Source organism: Hippichthys cyanospilos, chromosome 8, assembly GCF_059441005.1.
Source record: "Hippichthys cyanospilos isolate Australia breed blue-spotted pipefish chromosome 8, RoL_Hcya_1.0, whole genome shotgun sequence".
Lineage (NCBI taxonomy): Eukaryota > Metazoa > Chordata > Actinopteri > Syngnathiformes > Syngnathidae > Hippichthys > Hippichthys cyanospilos.
Window position 1 is genome coordinate 18,777,343 of NC_142376.1, and position 19,421 is coordinate 18,796,763.

Below are 19,421 nucleotides of genomic sequence, written 5' to 3' on the forward strand. Positions count from 1 at the left end.
AATCACTTTGTTTGAGAGGGTCGCAGTGTCTCATACAAGTTAAAGTAACCACCACTTGTCATCAATCATTGTTGGAGGGAGGCAGCATCTTCTCATGTTTGTGATCCTGTCACACTACAACCATGCTCCAATGTCTCACATGCACACATTCACATACTTGGGGGCCAGGAAACTGGTACTTACCGGTAGGCGTGTGTGTCTGCGTGCGTGTGTGTAGGTGTGTGTGTGTGTGTGTGTGTTTGTGTGCAGTGGTGACGGAGAGTGACCCGAGAGGCCCAGCTAGTTACAGCCTCACTGCTGGAGACCACCACTTCCACAAAATGACAATTGTAGTTGTAATATCCCAGACATTAGGAACATTGACAGAAACATAAAGTAAAAGGGCATACAAATTTAAAAAAAAAAAAAAAAAAGAGCGTTTACTAAACTGTGGTGTGGATCGCAAATGTTTGCCATTGACAAATTTACGGTTTATTTGCGGTTTACACAATAAAACACATTTTTACACCAAATGATGTATGTTAGAAACAATAGACCTTGGGTGATTGGTGCCATTATTATTGTAGGCGTTTCAATGTGAATTATGTGTGACTACGGTCTGTCAAAAGCTTTTACTGGAAATAATAAGGCGAGCTGGAAATGTTGAGTTGAAATTGCCAAAAAAGTTCAAAAGTGGCTTTGTATGCACTGCTACACAAATGAAACAAATTGTGCTGTGGGACACTCTATGAGTGTGTCATACTGTAGTACCATAGCTACACTACACTAAAAACACATCATCATGATGTGAAAAAGAGGAGAAAGGGGGGCGGGGTGTCAGCATCATGACCTCCACTGCTGGTTGCACAGGGCTTAACAGAGAGCTCTTTGGCCCCACTGGAGTGTACGTCAGCAGCTCGGCAAACCTCACACACTCGCACATAGCCACGCTGACACACACGCACGTACGTGGAAATAAAAGTAGCGGCCAAAACTATTGGACCAGTTTCACACATTCCGCGTGCACATGGAGGCTCATTGAGAATAAGGACTAGAAATTGAGAGGACAGCGTGGAACTTAACTTACGATATTGTTTTGACGCATCACTGGAGTTCAGTTTTGGAACTTTTTTTCTGGATTTTCCCACCCGTAATCATTGCATCACTTTCAACAGAGCAGGTACGACCATGTTCTCCACGCACCTGCCCTTATTGGTGTTGAGGTGTTTCCTCGGTGTGGCGTCGTTTCGGATCGTGCAGGGGGCAAGCTTCTCTCGGCCACCCTCCTCAGGTGAATCGGACCAGGACGCGCTTCACCAACACATGTCCAAACTGTACGAGCGATGCAACAGGGAACAGCGTCTCAAAGAGGGCAACACGGCCAGGAGCTTCAGAGCTTGCCAAGGTGAGTGAAAATGTGAATGAAATGAACGAATCCCAAACGACACATTGAAATAAAACGACACGATATGATTGAATTAACTTTGAGTTGCTTCTGATTGCCACTGTACCGTCGCGTTTTAAAAATACACGCCATAGCAACTAGCAGATGTGTTAGCCACATAAACACGGCGCTCCGACTCCTTACCCTAAAGTAACATGGACATAATTGAGACACAATTTATTGAGAGTAGACCCAAAAGAAGAACGCAGTAATCTTACAGTTCCGAGTGCTTATTGTTGTGGCTGCAGTTGAGAAATCGCGCAACACAGTTGTTAGAAAAAATAAGTGCCGGTACTCCCCTTATTTGACTGTTGCCAGGTAAATTCGGCTGTGGGCAACAGATCTTCTTGTCAATTAATTGATTGCCGAGTCTATAAAAAGCAAGAATAAATAAATACGTTCCACGCGAGTTTCAAATGTTTAAAGTTATTTGAATGCGTCCTTGTCTCGTGCGCATCGAGAGACGTCAACATTCCCGGCAATGCCGGAGATTTGTGACGTAATAAGGTCGTAATAAAACTGCATTTGTTTTGTTGCTGTTGTTTTTATCTGATCATCTTTTTGGGTGGCAAATAACTGAAGAAGTCGTATGAGTATCAAAAAGTGCAAGAGAGAATGTGAGCTCATATGCAGTCGGTACTTTATTTAAATAAATAAATAAATAAATAAATAAATAAATAAATAAATAAATAAATAAATAAATAAAAAGAAGGTGCTGGTATTCCTTACTGCTGAGTACCGGCTCACGTAAAGGTCTGGACTGCATCATATCAGGACATGTGTATTATATTGATTCTCATGCAGAAAAATTTTCTAGGTGAATATTAGAGTTATGGTATTATAAACTAGTGCCTCTCAAATGTGTGCACCGCTGGGGGTTTGTGACTCTCGGGGGGAATTCCAAAGATATTTAAAAAAAACACATCCATGTAATAATCTTTATAAATAATCATTAAATTGTGTAAATTGTTTATTTCAAGAAAATATGCTACAAGTTTATAAAAACGATTCAGTGGGTGATTCAGTCCATTATATGAGATGTTTCAATCCAAAGTTTCATATGCCACCTAGCTTCACCTGTCAATGAATTGAAAACTTATTGATTTCTATTCAAGAACAGATCACTGTGATTCCAAAGAAAGACACTTTATGTTGACAATACTTTCCTGTCAAAAAGAGACCACCATACAAATAGAGATCCAAAGTGTAATCAATCAGACAGTTACTGTTTTAAGTTTTTTCTTTTCCCTCCAAAATAAAACATGGTTTTCACAGGTTTCAGGATAGAAAATCTCTCTTCTAAAACATTGTTTGGAAAACTAAACAGTACCTTTCAAAACTGAACAATGTGTTTTGTTTGTGTTGTTTCTCATTAATCTGTTCAAGTATATCTAATTTTGTGGCCAGGCAGTTTACTTTTCAAGCTCTCAGCAGAGCTCCATGACTCAGCCAGGCACTCGAAATTGGTGTGATTGTTTTGGAATAGTCTGAGAATGCGTTTAAATGATGCTGGGACACTGCAGCAGCTGCCTCCCCTCTGCTTAGGGTCCGATCCATTACCCACAGCAAAAAAAAAAAAAAAAAAAAATGCCTGTGATAGCCCGCAAGCCATGCCCGACATCATGTCTGGTCAAACCGCAGAGTGGCGCCTCAGAGTGTCATTGTCATGGATTCTGTGTTTGTGTTGTGACTCCAGGACGTGTGTGAATCGACGTCACGGAGCCAAGGGGGGAGCTTAGTCACAGCACTTGTGATGCTGTTTTTATAACTCATTTATATCCCATGTACTTCTCACATAGCGTAACATAACAGCCGAGTATTTTGACTGCGATGGCCCAGTGTAATCTAAGGAGAGATGTGAGGGACTTCTCACAACAATGAAAGAGCTGTTAAAACAGTCGATTGTGTCGCCGTGCCTGCATGGGCAGCGGGTGCAGGCTGTATTAAAAGGCTTAGAGCAAAGCTTGAGGTAAGCATTTCCATATGCAGGCCGAATCTGAGGTAATGTATATCTCCTGAGTCAGTCCATACTTCCGCTGAACTCTTACACAATGAACAATAAGTCTGCTGTTGAAGTTAATGTTCATCATGAATCTGGAGAGCTCCCCGCTTCAACCTCCACCGCTGCCACCCACATCCCCCAGAGTCTGCTTCCCCTTACAGAGCATGTCCCAGCCACTCGGTGTGCTCGTGTAGAACAGACGTTTATAAGGGAATGTGTTTAATTGCACCACTTCAGGTTGCGTGTGCAATTGGTTGTTGTGAAGTTCAATTTGTTATCGATTCACAGATCTCTAAAATCTTTTCAAATGACTTTATCAACCTTTATAGCCAAAACCAAAGTTCAAATGAGGTTTTGTTGCTGGGCGCCATTCCATTCCTGTTTTTGTAAAGATTATCATCTACTGATGCAAAACACTTTTTTTTTTTTTTCACCATCACAGTGAACCTTTCCAAAACCAACTTTCAAGAATGATGGAACGTATGAAACAAATATTGGCTGATTGGGGCATGCTAAAACAAAAACATGGAAGCACTTGTAAGTTGCAAAATAAGAATTTATTGTGATACTCTTTATTTTTCAAAGAATATACCTAAATATGTAATTAATATACTTACAATGAATGTGTACTGTCACTGTTTTCCACACGTAAAAGGGCCAAAAATACAAAGTCATTTTGCAACTCATGAAAGTGGAATCGCAAGCTTGATGTAAAACTATTGCAAATACACCGTAACCTCGGTTAACTATGATGTGAGCCAGCTGTTGTGAGGTTTTGAACAGCACGCAAAGGATATGTCATCCATCACATGGCACACACATTTGACTGCTTTATAATTATGATGTAGAACAGTTCTTATTCAAATATGTGCTACAATTTTGGCTTAACTACTGTCTTATAACTTGAATGAACAACCTCCTGAACAGTGAGACACATGGCAGTGCGATACAATACCTTAGGCAATAGAAGAATGACGGCCGTCAAAGTTAACGTGTTAACCTCGGAGATTAATTTAAATTTATAAAATGTTAAGAGAAAATAAATCATTTAACTCAGTTCCATTTACCTCCTTGCAGCAGCTGATCTCTGCCAACTTTGCACCTAAACTTCACCAGCACAAAGACACGTAGTTTTACTTTAAAAAAGTTGCTCAATGGCTCATTGGAAAATGGAAAAAAAAAAAAAAAAGGACACTTTGCACTGCCCAACTACCAGAGGTGGGCATCTTATATTTTTTTTGCTGGTCAGTCGTCCTTCGTCGGTGCACCGCTCCGCTTCCGTCGATGGTCAGTCGTGATGACATCCAAACAATGACATTCGCAGTTTTGCTGGCTGTCTTGATGCTGTGAATTAGTAGTGATTCACTTAACATTCTTAACTGGACTTACGTCTCCACTTCTTTTGACAGTCTTTGAAACTATGTTTATTTGTAGATTTTACGCTCCTCCAAGAATTTACTTAAGTAAATATATGTCACAAGCTTCTTCGAAAATGCTTGTTGAAAAGTTTGATTAATTTCAATGAACTACATAACATTTTGCAATTACAGCAATTAAAAAGAAATAGCATTTGACAGCACTTGTAAAACACTAGTCATACAAGGTAGAAATGATGGCCAACTATCCAAAGGAATATCCATCAGAGAGACCATACTACAGACAAACTGGCAAACCTTTTCAAACACAGTTGTAAATGTGTTCAAACATACTTGCAAATATGTTCAAATGTACCAATACACATTTGAACTGACTGAATTTCTTTTACTATCCTGTGACATGATGGAAACAAATACTCTGTTTTCAGCATTTAGGCTCAATGACTTTAATGCATTTGCAAGCAGTTTCAAACATATTTGAAAATACATTCAAACTTACTTGCAAGTGCATCCAAAGTGTGTCAGTCAAATGCAGTATTGGGAGTAATGCATTTCAAAAGTAATAATACGCCCATTTCAGTTGTCAGGGTTTGTCAGCAAGATCCTTGTCGCAATTAGCAAAAATGACAAGGTAAGCTAATGCTAATATTCACTGTACAATTGCTATTAATAATAGTCTATAAATATGGATGGATGGATGGAAATAGTTCTGGCCAATGTGTATCAAGATGAAGCATACCAAAACTCATAACACAGTAAACAATAACGATGATGTAGGCTAGCTGCTAACATTAGCCCCACCGAAAGCATGTGATTTTGAAACATATGTCCCTAACCTAGCCGACTGAACTTGGATTTGAATATTAACATTGAATTTGTGAAATGCACAACAGCATAAACAATGCATCACCATGCTGTGAAGCTAAGTAGTAAACGGATTAAAATACAAAAAACATGTTGTATCTTCTCTGTAAAGGGTTACAATACAATACAGATTAAATGATTCATACTGTTTTTTGGCTTTAGCCAACCTTTTACTGGGTATGTAATGAGCGTAATGAGCTGCACTTAGAAAATCCATATTTCCCGTTATGGAGGTGAGAGTAATATAAAAGTAATGCAATTGTAGTGTAATGCATAACATTTCAAATACAGTAATATTGTAATGTAACTATTTGCTTTGAAATGACAGTAATAAGTAATAAATAATGCATTACAGTTTTGAAGTAACTTGCCCAACACTGGTCAAATGCTTACTCCACATTTGCAGCTCCACGCTTTTGTATGATACTGAGCTTTTGGCAGCGTTTTTTGCTCTGCTGCTGGAAGACGAAACAGCTGGAAGATGGGAAACATTGACAGGGACATGCTTACTGATTGATGCATTGTCTTTGCAGAGCCCTCTGACGCCAGGACGGTGTACCATCTAAACCTCACAAGCCTCCAGGACTCTGAGGTCATCCTGTCCGCTACATTCCACTTCCCGCTCAGACGGCTCCCTCCTCAAAAGCCGTGGATCTGCAAACGCTTCAAGAGCGCATCCTGCCGGTCCTCCACCACGCAGACACCTATGACCATCAGCCTGCTACTTCACGCTGTCTCCTCAGGGTCGGGAGTCAGCTCTGGGTCGCCCGGGTCATTTCTAGGCAATGTGACCTTCCACCCTCACAGGAGAGGAGTGTGGCAGATGAAAGATGTGACCCAGGTCATAAAGGAGGCGAGGGACAAAGGTCATCGCCTCGTGTCAGTGGAGTTGGACTTTGGGCAGCAGTACCAGAGGCAAGCAGAGGAATCAGGTTGGGCCTACCTGTTAGTCTACGCAGATGACCTAGCTTTGGCAGAACCTAACAGTGTGTACCCTAGTCTTCAGAGATATGACCCGTTCTTTGAGGCTGACCAACCCTCGCAGGCGTCACAAGTCATACACAAAGCTAACTTCTCACCACAGTTAAAAGGACGTGTGAGGAGGGAAGCAACATTTCTCCCAGACTCCATTCAAAACAATGAGCTGCCTGAGGTTGAGTATAGATCTGACAGATACAGCAAGGATGACCTTTTGGACGGCTCATGGTATCCGGTCCTCAAAACCAAACTGAAAGCTGGGAGGCAGGAAAAGAAAAGGAAAAGCCAAGAGAACGAGGGCAAGCAAGGTAGAGGAGAACATGGCAGAGAGGAATCTACAGAAAGAACATCAGACACGTCTAAATTTGAAGTCTCATCTGTCAGAAGACTCAAAGATAGCCGCAGCCAAGAGATGGACAGTCAAAAGCAAGAGTCGAAACCTGAGGTGACGGATGTCAAGAAGCATAATAAAGGAAAAGCTCATCACTCCCGCTCACCCGTTTTGAATTTTGATGATGAAACAATGCGCAAGGCCAGGAGAAAGCAGTGGGGAGGCACTCGGCACCACAGCTGCTCCAGAAAGAATCTCAGAGTGGATTTTGCAGACATCGGTTGGAGCGAGTGGATCGTTGCACCTAGGGCGTTTGATGCCTACTACTGCTCAGGCACGTGTGGATTCCCAATGCCCAAGGTACCAGCGCAATCACTGAATCGGCTTAGTTTGTCTCATTTGGTCCAATATTAGGCACATTATACTAACCTCTTCTTTAACTTTCGCCAGGTGGTGCGGCCCTCAAACCACGCTACCATCCAAAGCATAGTTCGAGCAGTTGGGATTATTTCCGGGGTTCCAGAGCCTTGCTGTGTACCGGAGAAGATGAGTCCTCTGGCAGTGCTTTACCAAGAAGAATCCAAGGATCTGGTGCTCAAGATTTACCCCAATATGTCTGTCCAGTCCTGCTCTTGCAGATGAAAAGAGGTTAAAGAACAAGACAGAACAAGACTAATGGAGAGTCAAAATAAAAAAAAAAATATGGAGACTGAACAATAACTTTTATAATTTTTTCTTGGTGATATTTGTGCAGTAGGACAGGGTGAAAAAAAACAGTAATTCCATTTTAAGGTCCAGCAACTCCAGGCCATAAGAATCAATGAACCAGCGATGGTCATATACTTTAGATAACTTATACGCCAATCACTATTTATGCTTTTGTACAGCTGTACCTATTTCGAGGGATCTTATTATACCTGTACTACCACTCTGCCATAAAGGCATTATAACAGGTCATTGTGATGTGTATCCTAAAAATTCAACAATCTCCTCTGGCAATCCTTCTAATTAATTTCCCTTTCATAACACCTTTAAAGTATTATAATGAAAGCAGAAATAGTTTCTTATTTTTCCATTAATAAGGCTATAAGCTACTGTTTTAGATGTTACTTTGTACATATGTGTTTAAATTATGAAAAGGTAAAAGGTAGCTGTCTATAAAGTAGAATAAAATAGTAATTTAATCCAACAATAGTATATATATTTTTTAAATATTCTGTCTGTGTTATTCTTTGCTCCGTACAAGCTTGTGGGGGCGGGCAGGGGCATTTTGTCCAAACAAACCTAAAAGGCACCAATGTTCAAAAAGAAGTGACTACAAAGGCAGGAAGATTCCACTCAAAGATACCTTCCTCTTCCCCCTTCCCCCTTCCCCCTTCTCTTCAAGCCTCTTGACCTATTATTGCTCTCCACCAAAGGCTCCAAGCCTGTTGTCCACCAAATAACATGACTGATGTGGCCGCGGTGGATTAATGGTTGATGGAGGAAACATCAGCCACTTGAACTTCAAAACGTGGCGCACGTCTTTTTTTCCAAGCCAGCTACCCCCCTCCACCTTGTTCTAAATACAACCTGTTCTCCTCAAAGGACTATTTGAAGGACTGCAGAAAATCTTGAGAAATGTTGCTTTGGGTGTGTTTTCGTGTCTGAAACTGTCAATGAAATAACAGACGGTACCTCTTTATTATTATTCAACTATTATTAGACTGTGGTCGCTTTGCCTCCAGTGTGCAAAAGTTGGCATTGAGCTGCACATCTGTTTGGAACAACAAGAGTCCTTTGAAGTTTGCCTTTGCTGACAGTGGATGGTCATTTTGTCTCGAAAAGACATGTCGCAAGCACTTGGGGACAGACGATTCTGTTTACCGCAGTCAAGAGCCCCCTCGGGAAATCTGTGTGTGTGCGCGTGTGTGTGTGTGTGTGTGTGTGAGTGTGTGTGCATGTATGAACGCTGTTTTGCCAGCAACATTAACTGCTGTCTCCTCAAAAGCAAACTGTTTCTGTTGTATATCATTTTTCAATGTTATTTTAACAATCTCACCGTTTTTTTTCTTTCCATCATCTACTATGGTTTGCAGAACTTATGGTTTTTAAGACCAGACTGAACCGGAAAAGACCAACATTGTCTACATTTAGTCCTGATACCAAGGGACTGCACCAGTATGGACTTTCTGAGGAAGAAAAAGAATGTAGAGGCTGATTGTAAGTGTCCTTTTATGGTGTACATATAGATCATCCTAAACACATTGTTGTGTCAGTGTTGTGTAAAATGGACAATGCATTTTTATGTACTGGAATAAAAATATTTGAACAATATTTTATCCAAAAGGGGTAATGTTGTTACTGCAACATGGTAGTAGTGTAATATCGCGATGGAGGTATATGGACTGAAACAGTGGTTGTCATATTGGGGTACAAGTACTTCTGAAAGAACATTGGGAGTATGTGAGATATTAACAGGGTATCTAAAAGAAACCTGTGTAGAATGTAGAAACATTCCACAGGTATGAGCGAAACTAAGTTAGTGCTTTATTATGTCATGGCAGGAATAGTATATTTTCATTTTCAAATTAAGAGCAAACTAATTGGAACGCGAACGACCTTATAACTAAATTGGGTTATAGTGACTCCTTTATTTTCAAATTAAGAGCAAACTAATTCGAACATGAACCACCCGATTACTGAATTGGGTTATAGTGACTCCTTTTGTTAAGTTTCATGCAGCTGCAATGAGCCTGAAATTGACGAGGATACGCAATCTAGCTTCTGGAGTTGCTGAATAAAATTCGCCTGGCGATACCACTGAAAATGTCGCTCTAAAATGTATTGAATCATACACAGATGGCACTCCGTTTGTTTCCATTCAAAAATGATTTGCGCTGGTTAGAGGTAATAGACTGAAAATTTATTTCATAAGGGTACATTCTTGAAAAAAAGGTTGAGAACAACCAAAGTGTCAATTTAACCTGAAACATACCTTAGCAGATGGATGAAAATGAACTGTTTTTAAAAACTTAATTCAGAGCTAGGATTTGTAGGTTTGAATGATGTTCAAATTATGACACTGACAGCAGGTTGTAAATAAAACTTACTAGTTGAATAACACGTCCGAGTTCACTTTTCCCCTCTTGTTTCCTCACTGATCCCTTGTGCAGACTGGACCTTCAGTTCACTATTACAACATGAACCTGAATGTCAACCTCATTCTGAGTCACACGAGAGCAATTAGAGTGCTCAGTTCCAGTTGACAAAACCACAAGCAGGACCTCCGTTCAGAACTCAATATCTGTGCGCCAAGAAAAAACGGGCCAAGTCAGAAACCGAGAGGAAAATATTTGTTTTCCCCCAAAATGACTGCTCAATCAATAAAACGGGAATAAAGCCATCGTTGAACCACAGAGGATTTTCTGTCTGGGCTGAAATGTTAATTCCTCACATGGTTGCTTGGCTCAGAGAAATTAGGACCAAGCTGATTGACCACTTAATGATGTAAACCTCAGTCTACCATTATAATTTAACCGATAAACATGAAAGGAGCTACTTATTTATGAGAAAAGAACATTGGGATTTGAACACTTCCTGGAACAATCTGGAAAAGGGGATTAACGTGACAAGCGCACTTAAATGAGCAGTAGACTGTTTCGGAATAGTGGGATTGTGTCCTCTCGTTGCACTGACAGCGGTGAGGAAGCTTTAGCTTAGTCCACTTCATCGTTAAAGGCATTAGGGAACAATACTATTGTTGCAAAAAGGGCAAATGACCTCGATAGCTCTATAATCAACATAGCAGGATTGCGACTCAACAAATCAACGGAAAACCCAGTCATGTATTCTTTATGTTTCACATCTCACACTGAATAGAGTGGGAAATTTCACTTTTTCTTGAACCTTAGGCAACCTTCATGCCTCATTTATAGGGCACAGACGCACCAATTTGTGTGGATTTGTCCAAAGCCTGCTGTCAAAGAGGGAGAAATAAAAACTATTCTTGTGTTGGGCTCATGCAGGGTTGGCTTTTGTTACGTTCCTTTTCGATTTATGGGTTTGTGTTGATTTTTGTTTTGTTAATAGCTGTTCATGGTTTTCTTGTCCCTTGTGTGTTTCTTGTTATTTTGATTGCAACCACCTGTCCTCACCAGCCTGCTTCTCCGATGTCAGCCAATAAGCTCCTGCACCAGTTGTATCTTGTCCAGGTGTTCGTTGGTGTTTCATCAGTTTGGAGCGTATTTAGTTTCTGCTTTCTTTTCAGTTCTTGTTGAGTCATTGTTGTTGTTGCTGTTTGTTGTCGCTGTCACTCTGCTATTGTCTGAGTAGTCTGTCAACCCCTCATAGTTGCCATGAGTTATTTTCCTGTTTTTTTTTTTTTTATCCCAATCCTGGGTTCGAGTTTTTTGTAGTCAGTGTATGCTTGGTTTTGTTTGTTACTTACTGTTTTGACCTTGTTTGCTTTTGTTTACGCCAAACTAAATACTTTTTGGAGCATGCGGATTCTCCCTGCTTGCCTGCGTTTGGGTCCACAATGCCACACCCTCTCTTACCATACCAGATCTTGACAACTACAAATACAATACTGTTGGCTCATGTGGATTACATTCATGGAGGAAGATGAATTATCAACTGTTAAGATATTGTATCCAGAAACTATTTGGGCAACAATTACTGCATCACATTATAACGGACACCACTCAATACATACAATGGAATGTAAATCAAAATCAACCTGCAGTTTTTTCAATGGCACTCTCAGAGAGGTCTACATTAAACTTGTTTTTTTTTGGGGGGTTTTTTTTGGGTTGTACATTGTGCACTACATCATACTGAGTATCTAATGTTTTTCTCCTGTACTAGAGCTAAATAAGGTAAGAACAGTAGAATGTGGCACAGTTCTGCACTACAAAACACTGAACAATATGAAACCAATATCTTTTATAGTACTGTATATCCCAGCTGACTTTAGGTGATAGGTGGGGTCCACCTTGGGCCGGTAACAGTGCACATAGCATAAACCACTCACACCCTAACCGCTCGCACACACATACATACGTTTTGGCCTAAAGACCATTTTCGATAAATGCTTTTTTGGAGTGTTGTGGGAGAAAGATGGCATTCAACACACACAAACACAGAAAGATACTTCAAACTTCCCATTGGAAGGCCAGAGCCAAGATATGAACCCACAGCCTGTGTCAGATTTGTATTTGATCATATGAGCAGGAGAACTTAAATAGAGTGACATGGGAATAAGTATTAGTTAAGAAAAGTGTCCTGAATCGATTAATTCTATGGGTGATTCTTAAAGATATAACATTTTTTATTGTTCAAATTTAAAACTAGGAAAAAAAACACTCAACACGTTTTTTCATGTTGACAAGTTTAGATGTGTAAAAGGTGCAAACACACATTTCATGTACAAAGCAGATGGATAAATAATAGTAAGAGGATCGCTTCGAGATATGCGTGACAATCATGAGGTGCCCTTCACATCTCCCAACTATTTTCCATCCTGAGCTCCTTAAGGCACGAAGTCATCATCAGACTATCAACACACAGGCCTGAAGGACAGACAAGCGCCTTTGAGGTCAGCGTCCATGCATCTCTGCCGCCCTCTAGCGGACAAGGCTGTACTGGCATCATGCTATTACAGCTACGTTATCTATACATTCACTGATAAACATCAAAGTATCCATGTGTACTCCGCATTCTACGCTTATTAAATAGCAAAACCTCAATCAAAGAATAAATACATCTTTCTTCTGCCAATTGAGGTCTCAGTTGTGTGACGTCATATGTCTGGACAGGTGGTGTCGTTCTCTGAAGTATTCATGGCAGATGGGGCAAGTGAGCTTCTCCTCGCGCCGCCTCCTCACCTGGGACTCGGCGGCGAACTCCTTCTTATGGTGGGAGCGCATGTGGAAGACAAGGTCAGAGGTCATACGGAAAGACAGGTTGCATTTGGCGCACCAGTTTTGCACGGATACGCCAAAGGAGGTGAAGGTAGATGGGAGGACTGTCAGGCTCGAGGCAGACTGGACCTGAGTGGTTCTTGACCAGTGCTCTGATGCGTAATGGAAGGCAGTGTTTAGCCTGACCGGGGCAGGCAGCGTGTGAACATCACCGCCAAGGATTCTAGGAGTCATCAGGTTGGCGTATCCTGAAACAGTCCTGGACGCGAAGGCCTCTCTCATTTCCTCCAGACCGCTTGAAGGCGCTATTGCGAGGCTACCCTGATGCACTTCACCCGGAGAGATCCTTTTGGGTTTACAAAAGGCGCTTCTCTGTTCTCGATTGCCGGAGTGGACCAAAGAAAAAGCGCTACTGCTGCTCGAGCGTAAAGCCGAGCTCTCACCTGCGTCCAAGTCCGTCAACCTGTCGTGTGTAAGAGTCGGTTTGGATTCCCTCTCCTCTGCGATTGTTGCGTTTTTACATCCCAAATGATCCACTTTGGCTCTGTCGGCTTTTATCTCCAAGGTTGAGTCAGGTGCACCTGCCCCAGCCTCATCCTGGATCTTGGCCAGCTGGGTAATGTTGTCATCATTTGAAATGTTTGTTTTTTCCAACAAGACTGTTTTCCTTCCTTTGAGGTAAACCGTTTCCTGGTTTTTTCGTTTATTCCCGGAGGGAGCATCGTCATCGCCATCACTTTTTTTGTGTTCCAAATCTCTGGCGATGTTGTGGAAATCTGTTATGCGTCGCTGCCTCTTGACCTCCGAGTGCTTGTGATCGTGAACGTCACGGTTCCACGCCTCGCTCAAGATGTGCGTGCACAGGAAGCGGCAATGAGCCAGGAAGGGATATTCGTTCTTGAACACCTGCTCACACCTGACACATTTGAACTCTGCCAACACACAAGTACAGAAATTTTAGGGTTTTTTTTTTTACAAATTTTAAATGTTACAATTTAAGTGTACAATGTACAATACAAATTCTCATATCAATGTTGTTATTGAGCAGCAATATGCTGTATACAAAAAATAATAAAATATGTCAAAAACAATATTAAACAAGTGCAGAGAATCATGCCAAGATGAAAGCCGAAGAACACATTTCAAGACCGGTTTCAAAAATGCACAATGATCGGGCTTGTCCGTGCCATTCGAATGGGCTTAAGAATTTGAATTAGGTGCCTTTGTTTTCCCACTTAAGAGATGAGCAGCTCTTCTGCTATCACTTGCGTAAGTAAAGTATTTGTTACCTCTGTCATAATAGTCATGCTGTTTCACCTTTCCTCATTCTGATGTATATATTAGCTTTGTCATTTAAGGTTATGTGCGTACTGTTGTGACTGGTTTGTTCATTGACGTGTCGGCTCCCTCAACGTGCGCTCCCTCAATGTGTTTGATCAGGTCATATTTGAATGAAGTTTGACAATGTTTGAGGTCTAGATTCTCAGCAAAACGTAACTTCTCGAGCTGTCGTGCCAAGCTTCCTTCCAAGTCGAGTTTCTGATGCTAGTTTTCTAGATCTATTTTTTAATACTTGCTGTGATTACAATGGTTTATGCTTCGAATTATGCTTTCTGACTCCAAAATAAAGTGTCCTTCTAATAATACATTAGCACCTCAATACCAAGTGTTAACAAAAGCACTTTTAAGAGGAGAGGAGGGAGATTACAGTACAATGATGGGCACGGACTGAATACTTAAAATGTGATTCCATCTTCTTCATGGAATGGCATGTTGGACAGACTGAAGTAATAGCGAATACAATTAGACTCATAAAAATACATTATTTGACTTGTATTCAATGAGGAATAGCAATATTATCTCATGCTAAATGCATAATAAATAGCAATCATTTGTGTGTAAATGCTGTGGAATGCTGTGCCCAGGGTTAAAAATCTGTAAAATATCAAACTAAGAACGTTGACACTTTCTAATCCTGCATTTTATTGTCACCCACTGAAATACTGTAGGCCTATACGTAAAATTAGCTATATGCGCTATTCTTGTCATAGCATTCTGTAACAAAGTGCCATTCCGGACACCAGACCAACGTAAATGAATGGTTCAAAAATAAATAAATAAATAAATAAATAAATAAATAAATAAATAAAGGTTCACCTTCACCCGAGCTTCTTGAGGTTTCTGTGAAGCCCAGGAGGTGACACAGCTCCTGGTCGTACCACACCAGCAATTCCTCCTCCTGGTGAACGTCCCTGGTGGTCCGCACGTAGAGCTGACCGCCTTTCAAAAAGGCCTCCGTGTTCTGCTCCACTCCGTTGCGCGCAGCTTGCACCAGCCGAAGCCACGACAGCACCAACGCGGAATTACGCATGGCCTCTGGGTCCACCTGTTGGCAACGTACACTCAGCACACAAGCAAAAGCCAATCCCGTTTTTCTTGGGTTTCTTGAAAAGTCGACTCACTCTGAACACGCAAGGTTTGACTCTTTTGTCACTGGATTTCTGTGCAATGAAAGCGATGGTGTCGTAAAAAGTGTGCTGGAGCACACACGGACCAAAGCTGGTTCCCGCGGGGATGCTCCGCGTCACCACCACGCTGGTGTGAAGCTCGCCGGGATGCTGCACGAATTTCCCGTCACCCGACCACATGGGCCGAGTTGAAAAGGCGTGGTCCATCGTTAAACTGTGAAAAATGTTTAAAGATTAGTGAATTAAAATGTAGGATAAGAACATTCTTGTAGCGGATTTTTTTTTTTTTTTGGGGGGGGGGGGGGGGGGGGGGGCATTATCTATTAAAACACCTCACTATATCAACAACATGCTTCGTTGTGGATAAAGTAAGAAAGTTGCTTTCTAACATTAGCTCAATTCTGATTTAGACATGTATCATTGTAAGGCATTGCACAATAGTCAGACGTCGTGAGCTTGTGGAAATATAAGATTGAGTCAAGCAGGCACAACCGATGCATACGAAATGATTCAGGACTAACGTCCTTTGTCTCACTATTTTTTCACTCGGTTTCTTCTTTTGTTTCCTCCATCTGCCGTCAACTGTCTCAGTGCGCGCATTAAGTTCAATCGCAGGTTGTCTCACAAAAATAAGATAAAAGGGCAACGGATTCTGAGAGTGTAGACAAATTAAATGGCGCATGAGGTTGCAAACATCAAATCCTCACTGTCAATTTGCTCCATTAATGAAAAAGTCCCGCAAGTCCGCAGATGGTGCGTGGGCTCACCTGCCGGACATGATGATGTTCTGTGACGATGTGCTCCCTGGTAGTCCTAAGAGGAGCAAGTTATCCGACCGAGCGTTCATGTCCTCTATAAACCCTTCCAAGTTCCCACTCCCACTTATCGCCGTCCGTCACGACACCCGCTGGTGCGTGGCGCAATGATGCAAAGGCGCAAACGATTTCACTATTACCGCCACCCCCCTCATCCAAATTAGCCACTGATTGGTTTGTGTGTCTTTCTGGGAGGAGGAGACAAGTGGCCAATGAGCAATCATTTGATGGTGATTTAGGTCGCAGCCCATGACGTTAAAAACAACAGATTAAGATAAAGATGCTCAGATGTATTCATTCTACATTTGTTATTTTGCCAAAAAAAATTGAGTGGTGAAAAACCACCAATCTAGTTGGTTCAAATGAGATTGGGTAAATTAAGCAATAGATTGGTCGTCATTTGACCAATCCGTTGCTTATGGGACTATCTATTTTATTGGTTACAGCCAAACAACCAATGAAATCGATTACAGAAACTCAACAGTTTTGCATGTTCTGTTAATTGCATGGACCAACAGAACCAAGTAAAAGTACAATTAATTGTTATTCATTTGTACAAATATGATCACTTGAATTTGATTGAACAATGAACTCTTGATAGTGAAGACACTTCGCCTTTTTCATTTTGTATTGTATTGTATTGTATTTCACTATGAAAACTTGCATAAACTTTGTTTTATCATTAAATTATGGAGTTGGACTACTGACCTGGTATGAGGTGCTGTACTAGAGTTTGAATCCCGAGTTTCAATATCATCTCTGCATTGTACCTGAATGGATTCCGTCCCACATTCCTAAAAACATGTATAGTGGGTAAATTGTCCAGGGTAAGGATGGCTGCTCATCTATGGGTGACCTGTGATTGGAGTTTTTGGGGGTGATGAGGATGAATTAACCTATATCTTATATATCTAGCAAAACTCACAGCACTGAATTGACCCCCACATAAATAACACTTTTAAATAATAAACACTTTTAAAATGGTTAAATATTTTACAATCAGAGAGTCAGTCTTTAGTAGGAGTAGAAAAGTAATTCTTCTCAGACACCTAAACACTGAGTTTGAAAATGTTTGCCCTGAAGGCATTCAATCCCCAATACCCTACATCACACCTGCTCTTAAACACTGAGTTATCTACTGAGTTAGCCACAACATCTTTTCATTGTTATAAATCAGTTCATCTTGTTCAAAAGTACAGCAGAGACAAAAATGTGAAATATCATCATTTCACTGCAAACAACAAATCCAGATTTGTATTGAAGACCATCAATATAACGCCAACAAATTGAGAACACTTCTTTTGATGAAAGCGTTCAAAGCATGTTCCTGTTGACCACAGTCTCCTCTGTGAGTGAAAATGACTTCATGGGCCCAAACTCCTTTTGTTTGATTGTCAGTGTTTCCTAATGAAGAGCAAGGGGGAAGGAGGAGGAGGGAAATGGTGCGGACTTGTCCCTCAAACGAGAGACGTGCTGGTGCAAAGCGCAGTTCATATCTGTTGAGTTCATCTAACTCTATGCAATCAACTCTGTGCAGGACACCATGTAACGCAGTACATGTTGAAAGTACACTTTTGGCGTTAAAATTAACACACGCAAAATTTTCCTCTCTAACCTTTGCTGTGTATCATTGTTGATTGTGTAAGGATCATTTGGATACATTCCGAGATGATGGGTCAAATTTAACTTTTTTTTTGTTTGTCCCCTTTTAGAGTGGGTGACTTACATTGATATAAATTACTGATTTCCAATACGTCACCGGGAACATTAAATGAACTACAATGATCTAAATTTATGTCTGGGGCAATTTATCTGTACCCAAAGGAAAGCCTCAGAGTGGGGCAGCACTTTTGAAAGACAATGCCTATTACTCCATATTGTAAATGTAAAACTGCTCCAAAAGTGGTGTTAAACACTGAGAAAAGTAAATACTAACTACGAAGTAATACGTTTCAGTCTGTATTTTAGGTTTATTTTTTTTGTAATGTTTATTTGGTGTAAGCTGATGGTTTTCCTTTAAGCATTGTTATTTATGTAGCCAAAACAAACCTACACAACCGTACATTAAAGAATTCTTTTTGTTTAACTTGTATATTTCTCCTTGAGGGAAACCACAATTGTACTGTTCAGTGGAACAAAGTATATCTTTTAATATCTTCTCAAGGATATAAAGGTAGGATACAGGAAATTTTTCGCCTGACTTTCTCAGTAAAGTACGAAGCAGGTGCCAAATCACACATTATCTAAAACAAACAAACCAAAAAAATCTATGGTGAATCCATTTTGTGCCTTGCATTATCTTCACATAAAAATACATGAATACAAAACATGAGTACTCCTCATGAGTGTCGTTGGCTTTTTGGTGTCTATACCAGCAAGTTGCCAGCCAATCGAAGGGCATACAGAGACACGTGACCTTTCACACTCACAAACACACCTAAGGGCTATTAGGAGTGTCCAACATATGCGTGCTTTTGAAATGTGAGAGGAAACCTAAGTGCCCTACGAAAATCATGGAGGCACAGGGACAACATGCAAACTCACAAGGAAAGCCAGAGCCTACATCGAACCCACAACTTCTGCATGTGAGTATCAATACCTTGAAATAAGAGCAGGTATTAGCCAGGTATCTAATATAAGATCAAAGGGCTTATAGTACAAGCTAAACCACATGTGTCAAACTCAAGGCCCCGGGGCCAGATCCGTCCCACCACATCATTTTTTTGTGGCCCGCAAAATGCTGATTTGTCTAAGTTTCTGGCTAAAATTCCAAATTTGCAAGTTGTGTTCAACTTTTACTTTTTTTTTTGGAGGGGATGGGGGAAACAACCATATTTTGTTACCAATCTCTCTTTTGAACAGTGTTTACAGGCCTTTGAGTTTAAATCTACATAAGTGTGTGATGAACTTCCATATTTATTTGACTTCACAGTCAACTGGCAGAATCAACAACCACAATTTGGCCCATGATAAAAATGAGTTTGGCACCCCTGCTCTAAACTAGATGTATATGCCTCCTATGCTGCGCCACAAATTGTGCTTCATTTTGTAATTGCTTTCATGACTTTTTCATACGCTATTCATTTGACAATTTTACTCTTCTTTCCTTGCCGTCCCTGCAGTCAATCACTGTAAAACACCAGATTTCGTCCAGGGATGAAAAGCGGATGGTGATTTGAGGGTTTTTTTTTTTTTTTTTGTTAAGTCAGTATTCCATTTCCTAGCGAAGCAAAGTGGAGTTTGGAGTCTCTCCTCGGGTGT

At 40.8% G+C, this 19,421-nt stretch overlaps 2 protein-coding genes across 2 annotated transcripts; one reads left to right on the plus strand and one right to left on the minus strand.

The window, feature by feature from the left end:
• Positions 1–886: 886 nt before the first annotated feature.
• gdf10a (growth differentiation factor 10a) lies at positions 887–9,290 on the plus strand. Its single transcript, XM_088421060.1, has 3 exons — positions 887–1,384; positions 6,199–7,334; positions 7,425–9,290. The coding sequence occupies exons 1-3, from the start codon at positions 1,168–1,170 to the stop codon at positions 7,614–7,616; spliced, it is 1,545 nt and encodes a 514-aa protein (XP_088277186.1). The 5' UTR covers positions 887–1,167; the 3' UTR covers positions 7,617–9,290.
• A 3,026-nt stretch (positions 9,291–12,316) lies between these two features.
• On the minus strand, positions 12,317–16,257 carry znf488 (zinc finger protein 488). Its single transcript, XM_088420905.1, has 4 exons — positions 16,113–16,257; positions 15,340–15,559; positions 15,035–15,263; positions 12,317–13,809 (listed from the first exon to the last, which is right to left on the minus strand). The coding sequence occupies exons 1-4, from the start codon at positions 16,190–16,192 to the stop codon at positions 12,743–12,745; spliced, it is 1,596 nt and encodes a 531-aa protein (XP_088277031.1). The 5' UTR covers positions 16,193–16,257; the 3' UTR covers positions 12,317–12,742.
• Positions 16,258–19,421: the final 3,164 nt, after the last annotated feature.

Bases quoted from the DNA above. Each gene is read 5' to 3' on its own strand.
- gdf10a (XM_088421060.1), top strand. From the start codon at position 1,168: ATGTTCTCCACGCACCTGCCCTTATTGGTGTTGAGGTGTTTCCTCGGT. The intron at 1,385-6,198 runs GTGAGTGAAAAT...TTGTCTTTGCAG, and splicing joins GAGCTTCAGAGCTTGCCAAG to AGCCCTCTGACGCCAGGACG. The intron at 7,335-7,424 runs GTACCAGCGCAA...AACTTTCGCCAG, and splicing joins GTGGATTCCCAATGCCCAAG to GTGGTGCGGCCCTCAAACCA.
- znf488 (XM_088420905.1), bottom strand. From the start codon at position 16,192: ATGAACGCTCGGTCGGATAACTTGCTCCTCTTAGGACTACCAGGGAGC. The intron at 15,560-16,112 runs GTGAGCCCACGC...CATTTTTCACAG, and splicing joins AACATCATCATGTCCGGCAG to TTTAACGATGGACCACGCCT. The intron at 13,810-15,034 runs GTGAACCTTTAT...GTGTGTTGGCAG, and splicing joins CTCAAGAAGCTCGGGTGAAG to AGTTCAAATGTGTCAGGTGT.